At 39.1% G+C, this 16,328-nt stretch overlaps 1 protein-coding gene across 1 annotated transcript; it reads left to right on the top strand.

The window, feature by feature from the left end:
• Nucleotides 1-13,944: 13,944 nt before the first annotated feature.
• Nucleotides 13,945-15,868, top strand: LOC134822631 (uncharacterized). Its single transcript, XM_063833767.1, has 3 exons — nucleotides 13,945-14,191; nucleotides 14,528-14,632; nucleotides 15,273-15,868. The coding sequence occupies exons 1-3, from the start codon at nucleotides 13,947-13,949 to the stop codon at nucleotides 15,388-15,390; spliced, it is 468 nt and encodes a 155-aa protein (XP_063689837.1). The 5' UTR covers nucleotides 13,945-13,946; the 3' UTR covers nucleotides 15,391-15,868.
• The last annotated feature ends 460 nt before the right edge of the window (nucleotides 15,869-16,328 follow it).

The raw sequence follows: 16,328 nt of genomic DNA, 5'->3' as shown, positions 1-16,328 counted from the left end.
GTACTACAATTGTAACAATTGGAAAACCTTTCGAAGAAAATAACAAACTGAAAAACATACTTATTTCTCCGTAAAAAGAGCAGTATCCGGAGTGCAGCTTTCGCCGGGGCAATTAAATATTATATATTAAGTCCCCGTTTAATTTTGATCGGCGCACGTTGAGTGGTCAGCACACGTTGCCGAATCTTGCATTTTTAGTGCCGAGAATTTCGTAATGATAAATATAAAATGGTATAAAATAGTATAAAATGTGTTTCAGTGGAGATTTATCGCGTAACCATGGAGATATAGCTCGAGTCATATTTCATTGAATTACTTACCTTAAGTGTAACCCTTAATTCAGTATTAACCTCACTTAAAAGACGGTTTGGTGCAAGCTTTACTAATTGGCAAAAAACTAAATGATTATGGGAGATCTAAACGTGCCAATAAACGTGCCAAGTGGCTGAGAACACGTTTTCTACCGTTTCATTGATAACTTTGTTTATCGTATTGTAGTACTAGTAGTAGTACAGCAATACTGTTTACGTACTGTTTACCTTACATGCTCAAATCAACACTTAACAACCGCGTTCATTTCTACAAACTTGCACTTTAACACCACATCTCCGCAAGCAACCCAAAGCTTACCACCCGATGAGCCAATCAAAGGTAAAATATAAATTAGTACTTAGTTCAGTCCAGTTCCATATGTTTCATGTTTCAGACACGTTCAAGTAAAGAACCAATCAGCGTCCAGGATAATTTGCCGATCAATGTCACGTGCCAAGATACCTACGATAGTAACCATGGTAACTGCTAGTAACCAAGTGTAGTTCACATCCCCCCACCAGTACCCACATCTTAAGATAAAGAAATGAAAATAACAACATGACAACTGACAATGAACCACTTTGCAGAGCTGTTGCAGAATAGCAAATTAAACACTGTTCATCCCTAGGACACAAACCAGTTCATTCTTTCTGAGTTGTGTCTTGCAGCACGTGCTTTACGACAACAAAGTAATTAAAGACAATTGAACCATTGATCAAACCTTAAAAGCACATACACATATTTCTCAACATAGTGATTTCTCCCTTGTAGAGTGTTGAATATCGACTAGAGATTATTAAAAAAACTAAAGACGTAGATCGCCCGTACACTCTAGCCTGGCAGGTGCTGGTGTAATTAGAGTGAGAGAGAGAGAGAGAGAGAGAGAGAGAGAGAGAGAGAGAGAGAGAGAGAGAGAGAGAGAGAGAGAGAGAGAGAGAGTGAGAGAGAGAGAGAGGGAGAGAGAGAGAGAGAGAGAGAGAGAGAGAGAGAGAGAGAGAGAGAGAGAGAGAGAGAGAGAGAGATAGAGAGAGAGAGAGAGAGAGAGAGAGAGAGAGAGAGAGAGAGAGAGAGAGAGAGAGAGAGAGAGAGAGAGAGAGAGAGAGAGAGAGAGAGAGAGAGAGAGAGAGAGAGAGAGAGAGAGAGAGAGAGAGAGAGAGAGAGAGAGAGAGAGATTTTGAGGAGGCTAGTTACTGCTGTACTGGTGCGACGTAATCTTATATTGTCAAAGAAAATGTGGCAAGTCTTTCAGGCACACTATTCTGGGAAGTTACACGACCACCTATTTTATGTAGGTTTTAATTGAGGTTACGGCGAGGGCGTGCTACTAATATATGGCGGCAGAGTGTGAGTAGTAGTATTGGTTATCATGTAGTAGAGGGGATGGACAGAAAAAAGTAATAATAATAAACTTTGTGTCTGGCCACCACTACAACGTACACAGAGAAAAGATAGAATATATAATATGTAGGCTGGGCGGGCTAGTTACTGCTGTACTGGTGCGAGGCGTACAGTATAGTGGAGTGTTAATTACTGCACAGAGAGAGAGAGGGGAGCAGGTGTGCTGTATCAGCCTGTTCCATCAGAAACAACTACTGGGCGGGACGGATAATGTGTAGCAGTACAGAACTAGTACTGTATGTGCCACATCAAACACAGTGAGTCAATTGCTGGTCATATACAGGGTGTTTCAAAAATAATGTCCTGATTTATTTATAAAGGAGTATATCCGCTTTTATTAGGTTATGGGAATGCCACAGTTGGAGTATCTAGCGAAAAGAGAACATGCTGCATCGCTTTTGGTAACCCGGGGACTGGTAAATTCCATGAAAGCAAAATCTCTTGCTACAACTGACACGGAATCGAGAGATGAGCTTCAAGATATGTTAAAACAGCGTGTTTTGGAATATAAAGAACAACACTTGAGGAGATACTTAAAAAGGTTGACAAGAAGACTGCAAGGATTTTGGAGCAGATTAGCGAACCAGGGAGCTCAAATTGGCTCTCATGTCTACCACTAAGAAAACATGGTTTCGTTCTAAATAAATCTGAATTTAGGGATTCTATCAGATTGCGATACAACTTAGATCTGGATCGTTTACCTTCACACTGTCCATGTGGAAAAACGTTTGATGTGAACCATTCTCTAAATTGCCATCTTGGTGGCTACATCATTATCAGACACAACGAAATTAGGGATTTTTTAGGAGGCTTGTTGAAGACGGTTTGCTCGGACGTGGAAGTTGAACCTCAGCTTCAAGAACTAGAAGGAGAGCAGTTCACGAGGTCTTCGACACTTACGGGTGACCAGGCGAGACCGGATATAAAAGCTCGTGGTTTCTATAGGGCAGGCCAAGTGGCTTTTTTCGATGTTAAGGTAATTAATCCTAATTCTAATTCCTACCTTCAACATTCGACAAAGAAAGTCATGGAGAATGCCGAGAAACAGAAATCCAGATGTTACAACGAAAGGATTTTAAATGTAGAGCACGGATCATTTGCTCCATTAATCTACTCAGTGACGGGTGGCATGGGACCGCAGGCTAAGACGTTCGCGAAACTACTATGCAATAAACTTGCATATAAACAAAAACAGAATTACAACGATATTATTAATTATTATCGGTGTAAGTTATCTTTTTTAATTAGAAAAATGATTTTATTATGTATAAGAGGATCTAGAAAAACCTCAAATAGAACTGTAGAATTATCTAACATGGATGATTTAGAATTTAACTCTTTCGAATCGAAAGTTAATTAATTTTTTCAGTCCCATGGACTGGTTTTTATTTTTGACAATGATGATATTCATTATATATAACCTGTAATACTATTCTGTATATATCTAATTTCGTTTTCCAAAAAAAAAACTTTTATTAGGTTATCAATCACTTTGGACAGAGATAAATATAGTGCGTTATAACTTATGAAACCATTTTGACGGATTTATTACTAACGAATACTGATTGACACCTATCACCTATCACCTATCACCTATCACCTATCACCTATCACCTATCACCTATCACCTATCACCTATCACCTATCACCTATCACCTATCACCTATCACCTACCTTATCGGACCTTATTTGGACGGACATTACTTGAACGGACATAATTATGAACGGACATTAATATGAACGCTAGAAGGCAATCAAAACCATCAAAAATCTGAATATATTTTTTTTGACGGTTTTTAAATTTTAGCAAATGATTTTTAAATCCATTTTTGATACAGTAATCAAGAAAAGCAGTCTTTAATCAGTAAAAATGTTAAAATATGTTTACGGGTTCATTATCTAATATCACATATCTTCTTCGAATCAAATGGGTTTTCGTGCAGGGATATATCCCGGTTTGTCTTATACTTTATCGAGATAGGTGGTATGGTAGAAAGTATCGTAGCTGACATAAGCCACCGAAAGTCGCCTATACCAAGTGGGAGGCTAGAGATAAAGCTTAAGCTGTACTTAATGCATCCAAGTATCTCTCTAGTAGAGCAGTTGGGATCGTTCACTGCCCGGTACGACTACGAATTGGACAGGCAACCAGTTGTAAGAGAAAATGTGGAGGTAGAAGAAGCCGAAGATCAACTTCAGGATATATAGTGATCATGCAATAATGTGATATTTACAATTCAGATTGTTAAAATTTTATAATACCTTGTTTTTATTGATTCAACGATATAGTTTAGTTTAATGATAGCTATTGAAATTGACTGAAATTAAAAAGTTGTCATATTCTGGAAAAAAAAGTTCGAAATGGAAAAAATTTTGAAAAAAATTCAACGGACTTTAACTTGGACGGACATTAATTGAACAAACTTTATTTGAACGGACATTAAGGTGAACGCTAGGGCCTCCAGCGTTCAAGTAATGTACGTCCAAATAAGGTCCGATAAGGTATCACCTATCACCTATCACCTATCACCTATCACCTATCACCTATCACCTATCACCTATCACCTATCACCTATCACCTATCACCTTTGGAACTAATTAAAAAAAAACAAAGGGCTCTGCACGTATAATTGTATTCTAAAGTCATAGTTGGTCAGTACGCACTGTACGAACTTTTAAAAGGTGCCGAACTGTACGAATTTTAAAAAGCTGTCGAGGAATTTTTACCGAATTTTAAACCACTTACCACCGACCGATTTGAAAAACCTTAATCATTTGGCTTCGTCAGAGTTTTGTCGGCACTATTTGGGCACTATACAGACAGACAGACACTAGACAGACACACACACACATTTATTGAGATTATTAGTATATATTGGTTATAATATACTAGATTCGTTCGTTAATAATACTCACCGATTATAGCGAGGAAGAAGTCAATAGCAGCGATTATATTTATATAGAGCACATAGTTTTCCCAGCCCAAAACATTTCCAAGTTCAGTGATGTTCAGTCTTGGGATGTAGTGAACAGTGTTACTTGTCACGGAGGGAGGCATTCTTGCCTTGGTAAATTTCATTATAGGAGCGACCCCTGATTTACAGACTACAGTGGTATAAAAGTCAGTCACAAACCGATGCCGACTATTTGGAGTATAAAATTAAATAAAATCTCGGTTATGTAATTCTCGTTATATAGCACCACGCAGGAGAAAATATCGCGTCTAGACCATCGTAAGTTTGACGCAGTTAAACTAATGGCAAGAATATACCCTCTCACAGGTTGAGATGTATCGGGAGTGGGAGTACTATATGTAATTATAATCTGCTTTACAAAGTTGTCGATCTCTTTTAAATTGCACGTTCATCTATAAAAGTTCAGCACTGAATTTTCTACTTTTCGATGTGCTGTGCACCTATGAAACGGTTGTTTTAGAAACAGCTTTTCGATTCAATTAAATAACTTTAAAATCTGGTTTATAAAATGCAATCGTTTAATGAGTGCTGTAGCATCAATCCTGATCTCTATGATATATTAGTAGTGATATCGCAAAGAAATCCAATTAAAATGAATGATATTGCGTCAAATGAAAATTATTTTTAGTGGTCGCTTTCTTTGAACATAATTCTTAATGATTTTAAACCATAAAATAAATCTTGACTCATATCTGATTTCGTGATAATAGTACTGGTAGATAAAGAGTATTTTAACCTCGCTAAAAGCACCGGTCGTTTGAAAAGGTACTTATCTATCAAAGGCCTGACATCTGAGTTAATTTAAGTTCTTTCGATTAAATCCAAGTTGGAAATTTATGAGGCGAATTTTTCCCGAACTAATCCCGAACTGAAAAAAGGTGCCGAACTGTACGAATTTTTTACGACTTTTGTACGAACTGACCAACTATGTCTAAAGTATGCTTATCGGCAGACTGTCTAGACTGGCAGATAAGCATTTCTGATGCACCGTTTCACCACCCCCCCCCCCCCCCCCCCCCCCCTAAATACTATAAACCTTAATCGTAACTTTGCACCCACTACGAACCACAAAACAAAACCCAAATACTAACTGTTTGAATGGTTAGGGTGGGATGTAAAACAAAATCGACTGGCCATGAACCTGAACCTGAAACAGACACAAAAATATAGAGCAAGCTAATTAACTGGAAAACTGAAAGGGTAGCATAAATAATGGGTAAATAATGGGTAAAACAGACCAGTGCAACAGTGCAACTATTCCACCTATGGCTCAGCTGCAAGCTCCTTAATACTTTAATAAAAGGTCCAATCTCCATTAATATAAAAAAATTGACGAACAATGCAGCAATTCCGTTTACAGCAGGGAATGAGGGTGTGGCCGATGGCTAATCGAATTTTTGGAAGATCTAGATTACTAGATTACGATACACCATATTACTATAATACAGCTATACTACATTATACACTATAGCAGTGGATCAGCCGCGGGAATCTGATGAAACCACTTTTATTTCACCGATTTACTGACCCCTAAGCAATAAGCATCGTTCACATAATATTACGTTATCAGCCGAGGGGGGAGGGGGGGGGGTCGTTCACATATTACGTTATTGCAGCCGAGGGGGGTTTCCAAATGATTACGCTAGTGTAATTTTGACACAATACATGTGTAAATATTGGTCAAAAATACAGTGATTACGTAATATGTGAACGACCCCTTATCAATCCAGATCAATGATCGTGCACGTAGGCTGAAACTAATTGTTTCAGTTATGAAAGTACGCTTAGCGGGGTCCGGACTCTACTTAGCACAAATCACCGAGATGGGATACGTTCAAGCCCCTGTTTCTGTTCCTGAACTGCAATATACTGGAGTGATCTGACACACACTAAAACACACACGACATTACCAGGGCCGCTCTCTCTCTCTCTCTCTCTCTCTCTCTCTCTCTCTCTCTCTCTCTCTCTCTCTCTCTCTCTCTCTTTCTCTCTCTCTGGTGACATCTCCCTAATTGATGTAGAGCTCCTCAGGTTCAATTTAACGGGACCTGATAGTCATAACACTGCATATTTATTACTGCTTAAATTTCGGGCACCAGACATTTTATTTGAGACATTTTATTTGAGCTCCTCTACATTATGAAAGTGGGGGTCGGGTTTGAGTGTATAAGGAGATGTTCAGTGTTGAAACGTCTACAAATGTCTTGCGGAGGACCACCCTCAGACCCCAGCGTAAAAGCAAACAAGCAGACTTCATGTGACACTTGCCAGCAATATAGCTATATATTATACAGCAATATATGACAGTTTTTATAATGAAATTTGGGTTCTATTTTGAGAGGTTTTGTGTGGGGTGATTTACCAATTCGGAGTTTTAGAGGGCCGGGGGTTCATTAACCTACTCAGAGTTATAAAGGGGCCGGGGGTTCATTTACCTACTCGGAGTTAAAAAGGGCCGAGGGTTCATTTACCTACTCGGAGTTATAGAGGGGTCGGGGGATTATTTACCTACTCGGAGTTATAGAGGGGCCGGGGGTTCATTAACCTACTCAGAGTTTTAGAGGGGTCGGGGGTTCATTTACCTACTCAGAGTTATAGAGGGGCCGGGGGGTTCATTTACCTACTTGGAGTTATAGAGGGGCCGGGGTTCATTTACCTACTCGGAGTTTTAGAGGGGCCGGGGGTTCATTTACCTAATCGGAGTTATAAAGGGGCCGGGGGTTCATTTACCTGCTCGGAGTTATATACTATAGAGGGGTCGGGGATTCATTTACCTACTCAGAGTTATAGAGGGGCCGGGGGTTCATTTACCTAATCGGAGTTATGGAGGGGATCACGATATAGTGAACAACTAACTTAAGGGCCGGGGGAGGTTCATTTACCGAACAACTCAGGCTTATTACTTTATTATTAACCACTTCACGAAACTAGAATCCTATTTATAGTTAATAACTAAAGTAGTATCTTCTTAACTTAAAAAAAAACTAAAAGTAATCAGAATTGAGCGTATTATAATAAATGGTCCCATTAAACGCTGCAATGCTGAACCATTGTCAGAAAAAGTGGCCCGTAGTCGGTGGAGAATGTTAGGACATATTTTGCGGGGTCCTATTGACGGACCAGCGTTTTCATCCCTCATTTTTGCCATCAATACACTGGACTTACCACTACCAGGGAGAATAGGAAGACCCCAAAGCAATCTATTCTCGCTGATTGTGCATGATTTATGTAAAAGAAATCTTTATTTGAATAATATCTTTGACCTGCATTATCTCCGTAATTTGAGTTATGACAAGAGATATTGGCGGAAATTGCAATGAAGTTTTTAATTTTTAGTTTTTGTTTTAGGGAAAGATTAGACTTGGGCGTTGTTTTTTAACTATCCCTTGTTATGTTTAGAACTTTGATTTAATAATAATTTAATAATTAAATATTGTCTCTGATATATTTATTATTTGCCTGGGATTATATTCCGTTGAGTTTCCGAGCGTGCTTTATTAATTTACACTTCACTGTCGAGATTTTTCTAGAAAGTTCCCCTACAGTTGAAATTAATATATTCTGACGAATTGTTAAAGCTGATTCCGGATCACTTTATAACATAAGGTTAAAATACTTCTCGGGCGAGTAAACGGCGCAAACGGTTTTTATCAAATGACATGGCCATATAAGACAGGAAGTACAATATCTTCTTGGGGTTCATGCATAGGGTTAGGGGTAGGATTAGGGTCAGTAGAGTTGAGACACAGTTAATAAACTTGTGTGTATAAAGAATAAAACTGCGCGTTTTGCTCTAAACGTTATTATTAGAAATAACGCCACTGTTAGGGTCAGGGTCAGTATAAAGAATCAGGGATCTGGAGTGTCAAAGCCACAAAGAGAAAGTGATAGAGAAAGTGAAAGAGAAAGTGATAAAGTTAGTCACGTGATAACGAGTGTAAAGTGATTATTATAGAATTATTATCCGTGATATTAACGGTATAACGTGAACAGCAAAAACTATTAATAACCAATAACCAAAAACGAATTTAGTGATATTAGCCGCTGCAACCATCGTAACTAGTCGATAGACAGCTTAAATTCTTAAATTGTTGGTAACGCAACTATTTATTTAATCGCGTAACTATAAATATCGATTACAAATAAAAGGAATCGAGAGAGTATTTTAACTGCAGAGCAACAAACTATACACATCAGCTATGAGTATGTAACTACTGTTATATCAGTAGGATGCAGAAGGACCACCATTAAACTACTTCCTAGTTTTACACACAGAAGATAACGCATAACGAGCTGCTCATATTTCATACTCATATCTCATATATCTCACGCGGTGTCATGTACGCTCTAAAGCTATGAGGACACTGGAATCATATTTTACAATCACGTGACCTTTGCTTGATTGACGGTACATGCAGGGGGACTATAGTGCACTATAGTCCCCCTGTGGGTGGTGTTTACTACTCGGAGGTAGAGAGGGGACGATATTTGGTGTTTTGCTACTAAACACGAAGATTGGAGGAGCGGTCCTTCGAGGTGGAACATTATCTGGAACATTCTGGAGCACTCACGGTGCAGAATTAAAAGCGTGTAATTGTATTACTGTACACTTTACAAAATCAAAAGTATAGCGTGCAGAGACTGTAACAGTCAGCCAGAGACTGTTACAGTCAGCCAGAGACTGTTACAATCAGCCAGAGTCTATAACAGTCAGCCAGAGTCTGTTACAGTCAGCCAAAGTCTGTTACAATCAGCCAGAGTCTGTTACAATCAGCCAGAGTCTGTTACAGTCAGCCAGAGACTGATACAGTCAGCCAGAGACTGATACAGTCAGCCAGAGTCTGTTACAGTCAGCCAGAGTCTGTTACAGTCAGCCAGAGTCTGTTACAGTCAGCCAGAGTCTGTTACAGTCAGACTCAGCCAGAGTCTGTTACAGTCAGCCAGAGTCTGTTACAGTCAGCCAGAGTCTGTTACAGTCAGCCAGAGTCTGTTACAGTCAGTCAGAGTCTGTTACAGTCATTCAGAGTCTGTTACAGTCAGCCAGAGTCTGTTACAGTCAGCCAGAGTCTGTTACAGTCAGCCAGAGTCTGTGACGGTCAGCCAGAGTATGTTATATGTTTTAAATATCCCCCTCCTATCACTTATATGTTTTAAATATCCCCCTCCAGAGTATGTTACAGTCAGCCAGAGTCTGTTACAGTCAGCCAGAGACTGTTACAGTCAGCCAGAGACTGTTACAATCAGCCAGAGTCTATAACAGTCAGCCAGAGTCTGTTACAGTCAGCCAGAGACTATTACAGTTAGCCAGAGACTGTTACAATCAGCCAGAGTCTGTTACAGTCAGCCAGAGACTGTTACAGTCAGTCAGAGTCTGTTACAGTCAGTCAGAGTCTGTTACAGTCAGCCAGAGTCTGTGACGGTCAGCCAGAGTCTTGTACAGTCAGCCAGAGTCTGTTACAGTCAGCCAGAGTCTGTTACAATCAGCCAGAGTCTGTTACAGTCAGCCAGAGTCTGTTACAGTCAGCCAGAGTCTGTGACGGTCAGCCAGAGTATGTTATATGTTTTAAATATCCCCCTCCTATCACTTATATGTTTTAAATATCCTCCTCCAGAGTATGTTACAGTCAGCCAGAGTCTGTTACAGTCAGCCAGAGACTGTTACAGTCAGCCAGAGGCTGTTACAATCAGCCAGAGTCTATAACAGTCAGCCAGAGTCTGTTAGATTCAGCCAGAGACTGTTACAATCAGCCAGAGTCTGTTACAGTCAGTCAGAGACTGTTACAGTCAGTCAGAGTCTGTTACAGTCGGTCAGAGTCTGTAACAGTCAGCCAGAGTCTGTGACGGTCAGCCAGAGTCTGGTACAGTCAGCCAGAGACTGTTACAGTCAGTTAGAGTCTGTTACAGTCAGTCAGAGTCCGTTACAGTCAGCCAGAGACTGTTACAGTCAGCCAGAGTCTGTGACGGTCAGCCAGCGTCTGTTACAGTCAGTCAGAGTCTGTTACAGTCAGCCAGAGTCTGTTACAGTCATTCAGAGTCTGTTACAGTCAGCCAGAGTCTGTGACGGTCAGCCAGAGTCTGTTACAGTCAGCCAGAGACTGTTACAGTCAGCCAGAGACTGTTACAGTCAGCCAGAGACTGTTACAGTCAGTCAGAGTCTGTTACAGTCAGCCAGAGTCTGTTACAGTCATTCAGAGTCTGTTACAGTCAGCCAGAGTCTGTTACAGTCAGCCAGAGACTGTTACAGTCAGCCAGAGACTGTTACAGTCAGCCAGAGACTGTTACAGTCAGCCAGAGTCTGTTACAATCAGCCAGAGTCTGTTACAATAAGCCAGAGACTGTTACAATAAGCCAGAGACTGTTACAGTCAGCCATAGTCTGTTACAGTCAGAGTCTTTTGTCAAAGACTCTCGCGTGTATTTGTATACAACGTGTAGCAAATATGCCCTTGTTTGTTCTTTATTGTCAAGATATTATAACGAAACGGCAATAAATTGAATGACATATATCATTATATGCAACAATGAGTATATTTTGCATTATCAAAAGAGCATATCTTGGCAGTATTGGAACGTGTAAAGTGTTCATTAGGTTAACAAATGGGACCCGTGGTTGACCGAGTGACCGACCTTTCAAAATGATCAAAATAAATTCTTTAAGTTTATAAACTTAAGCTTATTTTAAGTTTATAAACTTAAAATTCAACTTATTTTTTATAAATATAAAATATTTATATAGTCTGATTACAACTACAAGGATTGCAGTTGAATGCAGACATTGATAATCATTTGATACATGTTTCGTGTCCCTCCAAAAAGTCCGATTTCCTTCATTGTATGCCCCTTTTTCCACCTTCGGCGGCGCGCGCTTCGCGCGCGAAAAGTGGCATGCAACGTATGTCAAATAATCATTCAACCACAACCTCGTGGATGATAAGTTAATAAATGATACTGATAGATAAAAGGTCGTATGTATGCGACAATTTATTACCACTGCAGGTATTATGTAACTCACTACTTCACTAGATATATACTACGTGGGTTACATAACGTTTGAAGACTCAAATGATTCATCAAATCGCGTCGATTGAACTGATAGTGATATAGTAATAGATATTAAACGGAGCGAACTAATTGTTAATTAGGAAATCATACTGATTTAATGTGACCAGTCTGAGGTAAGAGGATTTTGAAAATCGAGAGTAACTTTTTATGCCAAATGACAATAAAAATAAACCTGTTAGCGTTTTGTCCTAATCTGTAAGTATATGTACTCCGGGAACACGACTTTTATTTGTAAAACGTAAACACGATCGTTTGATCACCAACCAATAACCAAGCAATATTCGGTCTGTGTTCTTTAAATCCGACTGCACTTCGAAGTGCTCATGCTCATACCAGGGAATTAATCTTTCGATGATAACTTATACTTCAAAGCTAACAAAAGCAACCAAATTAAATATATGAACATTAATTTCAGAATGGTGGCTCTACATCAAATGTGCAATCATTTAGGCTTATTACTAATCGTTCATGGCCCCAACTAGATAATTATTGTTGTTTCAAATATTTTCCCATGAAATTTCCAAGAATTTGACAGCCAATTATTTTGAAGGCCTGAATCAAAAATATGAAAACTAAGTTTAAAAAACTAGTTTCGGAAAACATTGAGGATGAACCCCCTTATATTAAGTAAAGACGATGTATTAAGGTCAAAATTAATTATATGTATATAGATCATACTGAATAAATCCGGTCAAATTGACACAAATTGACACCAATCATGGCAGGATAGGCCATATCATAAGGATAACTATAAAGTATAAGGCCATACTATAAGGATAAGAAATACAAATAATTCGGAGTAAATAGAAAACCATGGTTTTATAAAGGAGCAATGAATACAAAACAACCTTTTTCATTCAGACGAATATTATTTTGCTTTGTCGACAAAATTTCCTTTTGTTCATTATTTATTGGATAACAAAGACTCTTCCAAGAATTTAATTGCTCTTTATTGAATTCAATCGCATGAAAACAAAGAAGCTTGCAAAGTCTCCAGGACTTTCGGTCCAGTTCGTCGTACAGAAATCCTTTCCCGGCTTACAGTCCGCCACTGGGCATTGGCTATTAATACATGTTATATATTCCAGCATCAAAAGAAATCGGCAATGTTTAATTCATTTTGCCGATCAAACAAACCGTATGAATAGGCGGAACTAAAGATTGGTCACAATAATATTAGATGCACGACTTGCACGTACAGTTTTCCACATTTTCCTTAAACGGACAATATAATGTGTCAAACATACCTATGCATCTTTGATTGTACTACTTAATAAGATATAATCTTGGTATCATTCGACAATGTTCTGCCAAAATGATGATAACACACGCTATTTCTTTGCAACAAACACACACTGTGCCTCACCCAGGAAGTTCATACAATTCTTGGTGGATCGAATAATGGAATCCCTATATAATAATTTAATACCTTGATCTAAGTCAACAATTTGTCAAACTCAAGTGAACAGTTCATAAGTTTGATAGACAGATAGCTGGCAATCTGGTAATCTAGCTAGGCACACTGCACTTGGGGCACAGTTGGGGCCCAATACAAGTGTGCCCCAGCTGTTCCCCAACTGTATTTCCCCAAGTGTGCCCCAACTGTATTTGCCCCAAGTAACTTTGTGCCCCAAGTGTCCCAGCTGTGCCCCAACTGTATTTGCCCCAAGTGTGCCCCAAGTAACTTTTTGCCCCAAGTGTGCCCCAGGAAATTCTATTTTGTGCCCCAGGTGTGCCCCAAGTGTGCCTAGCTAGATTACCAAATTGCCAGATAGCTACATCTGAAACGAGAGTGTACTGTTCAGAGACACTTTGCAACCGCCCATCAAGCATAAAATTTAATAGGCTCAGTAATCTCGAATATTGAACAATTTTACTGCCTTCTATGCAATCTAATCTTCAGCTGAAGCATAGATTACCGGAATTCAGAGATGATGAAATCAGAAGACAACAGATTTATCATCTTCAACCATATAAAACACTATATTAATAATCAACCTATTATTACTATCTCAATCTGTGAGCTGCGATATACCGTTACCCAGGTTTTAGTTCCTAAATGGGCAACTTCCAATCCCATTATTTAGTAGACGTTTTTGGAGTTAGCTCTAATAGTAATTCTAACTGCTAAACGTTAATTGTCAAATTTTAAGCACTTTAAATTAAACCCACACTCAATCGCTTCCTCTCGTAGCCAAGTATGACCGTCACAGACATCGACCCCGACAAACTGATGAGCAACTACGGAGCGAAGTCGTACAATCCAGAGGAACAAAAGCGACAATGGAAGGAGCACGTACACAATGAGATAAAAACTCAGATGAACCACCCGATAAGTAAATCAGAACACTTTGTCAAAAAAGAGGGTCTGGAAGCATGTCTGGACAGGAAGATCAACTATTATAACTCAGAAAAACAGTACGACAAGAATGGAACGTATGATAGGTATGTAAGGGTCTGCCCACATTGCGCCTCTAATAGATGATAGGTATGTAATACGAGGCGATAACTGCCCAGCATGCAGAGATACATTTGTCAGTGTTTTGTACGATGGCACTGTAGCTACAACCACAATAGTTTGAATACGATTTTACTCCGGCTCGACCAGTCTGCATCATGAATTTTGCACTTATACGGCCAAATTACCATGACATGTAACTTAATCTCACCGTTATTCTCAATCCACAGACTCACCGGAAGGTTTAACAGTTAACTATTACACTTAATCTCTTGTTCCTTTCTTAAAACATGATTCATTCTTTACACTTCACCCCACAACAGGTTGTTCCACCAGAAAGAGGGCTACAATCCCTCGCACAAGAGAGATGATCGGACCTACGATACTAATGTGGAAGAGGAGGATGTTGGGAAACCTGTACCAACTCGGTAAGTGGACTCAGTAGTAGTGGAACAGGGGGTCGTTCACATATTACGTAATCATTTTTTGGAAAATTTGTACCAAACCCCCCCCCCCCCCCCCCCCCCCCCCCTCCGTAATCAGTTTTACGCATAGCTATTGTGTAAAAATTACACTAGCTTAATCATTCGGAAACCCCCCCCCCCCCCCTCCAGCTGATTACGTAATATGTGAACGACCCCTAACCAACTCGGTAAGTGGACCCAGTAGTAATGGAACTAAAGTTCTATTTGAAAACTATTTGAAAATCTAACATCAACTGGAAATATTTGATTTATGTCGAGATTCAATAGGAACATTGCATTTAGGAGCCTTCAAGTTAATAATTATGCCGTTTTTGTAAGTTTTGTCCAAGCTTGCCTACACTGTGTTTTAATTTTATGACACGGAACATTATATGGTGACACATTTTATTGCCACTGCATACCATAACCGCAGACGATCAATTGAGTATGAATTAAATGTTTAAATATCCTAATTTGGAGATTTAAAAAAGTTTCCGTAACAATGAAACATTCTCACATTGAGTGTGTAACTCGATAGTAGTCGACAACAGACTAAGTACCGTACTAATCATTAATTAAAAGTATTAATAAAGTTTGCTCTCAGATCATCCTCGGTGTACGGCTCCAGGCTGGACAAGCAGGTGGAACCAGAGCGGTCGAGGCAGCACGTGCGGTGCGCGGTCGTGCAGAAAGACTTTTACAGAGCCGGCCTAGCTGAATAGCATACAGCAGCACAATTGAAACGACAGAGATCGGCGGCTCTTTCGAAAGCTATTGACAACCGTGCTACCAATTTTATTGTGGGCTACTGTAGATATAGGAGATTATACCAAATTTAACTAGACGGACATTAACGTCAGTACTGCACTGTTAATTGAAACTAGGGAAATTCTTGCACGTGCGATGAGAGAGGACTCCACCGCGTACTGCACTCAGCTCAATTGAGACAAATTTTGTTCTCTATGGTTGCATTAAGAGAAAGGTGCCATTAATTTAAAAGAAGCCAGAGAAATTAAAGATTTGTTCATCAAGTGCTTTTCCAAGAATAGTCTAATTTCATCAGATTTACTGCCAAAGACTGTCCTTCTCGCAATATTCGATCCATCAAAGAAATCTTAATGAACTTCTTCGGGTACTATAGAGTTATTTTATGAGTGTGTAATATGTCTTTATTGCCAGTAATATTTTTGAACAATGTAACATGCCTTTATTTTAATAAAGCTAGGGTTGAAACCCAAAATACAACACCATTATAATACAGTACGGAAAATAAAATTAGCTTGCAGAATCCATATTTCATATTTCAGAGTACCAAAAAACATTTTCGGCACTTTTCGGAGTATAAATATAATCAAAATGTTCATATTTTGTCCAATATTGTTGAAAATTCCCGAATTGTTTCGTGAACTTCCGACAGTAAATGTTGACCAATATTGTGGAACATTTTCGAATATTCCAATTTCGCAATAGAGCAATAGCAACATTCTATAAAATACATGAAAAGACAAAATTGGTCAGTGAACAGCCCGAATAAAAACTAAAAATGGAATTGTCGGATAAATTTAAAACCTATGAAAAAAAGCTCACAAAACTTTAAAGTTTCGCTTTTGCTAACCTAGTTGAGAATTAAAAGTTACTTCAACCATGATCGAATGTGGCG

This window comes from Bolinopsis microptera, chromosome 11, assembly GCF_026151205.1.
Source record: "Bolinopsis microptera isolate Bmic1 chromosome 11, MBARI_Bmic_1.0, whole genome shotgun sequence".
NCBI lineage: Eukaryota > Metazoa > Ctenophora > Tentaculata > Lobata > Bolinopsidae > Bolinopsis > Bolinopsis microptera.
The sequence above is the reverse complement of the archived record's forward strand: the minus strand, read 5'-3'. Positions and strand labels throughout refer to the sequence as shown.

Excerpts from the sequence above, each read along its gene's own strand:
- LOC134822631 (XM_063833767.1), top strand. The coding sequence starts at position 13,947 with ATGACCGTCACAGACATCGACCCCGACAAACTGATGAGCAACTACGGA. Across the intron at positions 14,192-14,527 it reads AAGAATGGAACGTATGATAG|GTTGTTCCACCAGAAAGAGG; the intron begins GTATGTAAGGGT and ends ACCCCACAACAG. Across the intron at positions 14,633-15,272 it reads GGGAAACCTGTACCAACTCG|ATCATCCTCGGTGTACGGCT; the intron begins GTAAGTGGACTC and ends GTTTGCTCTCAG.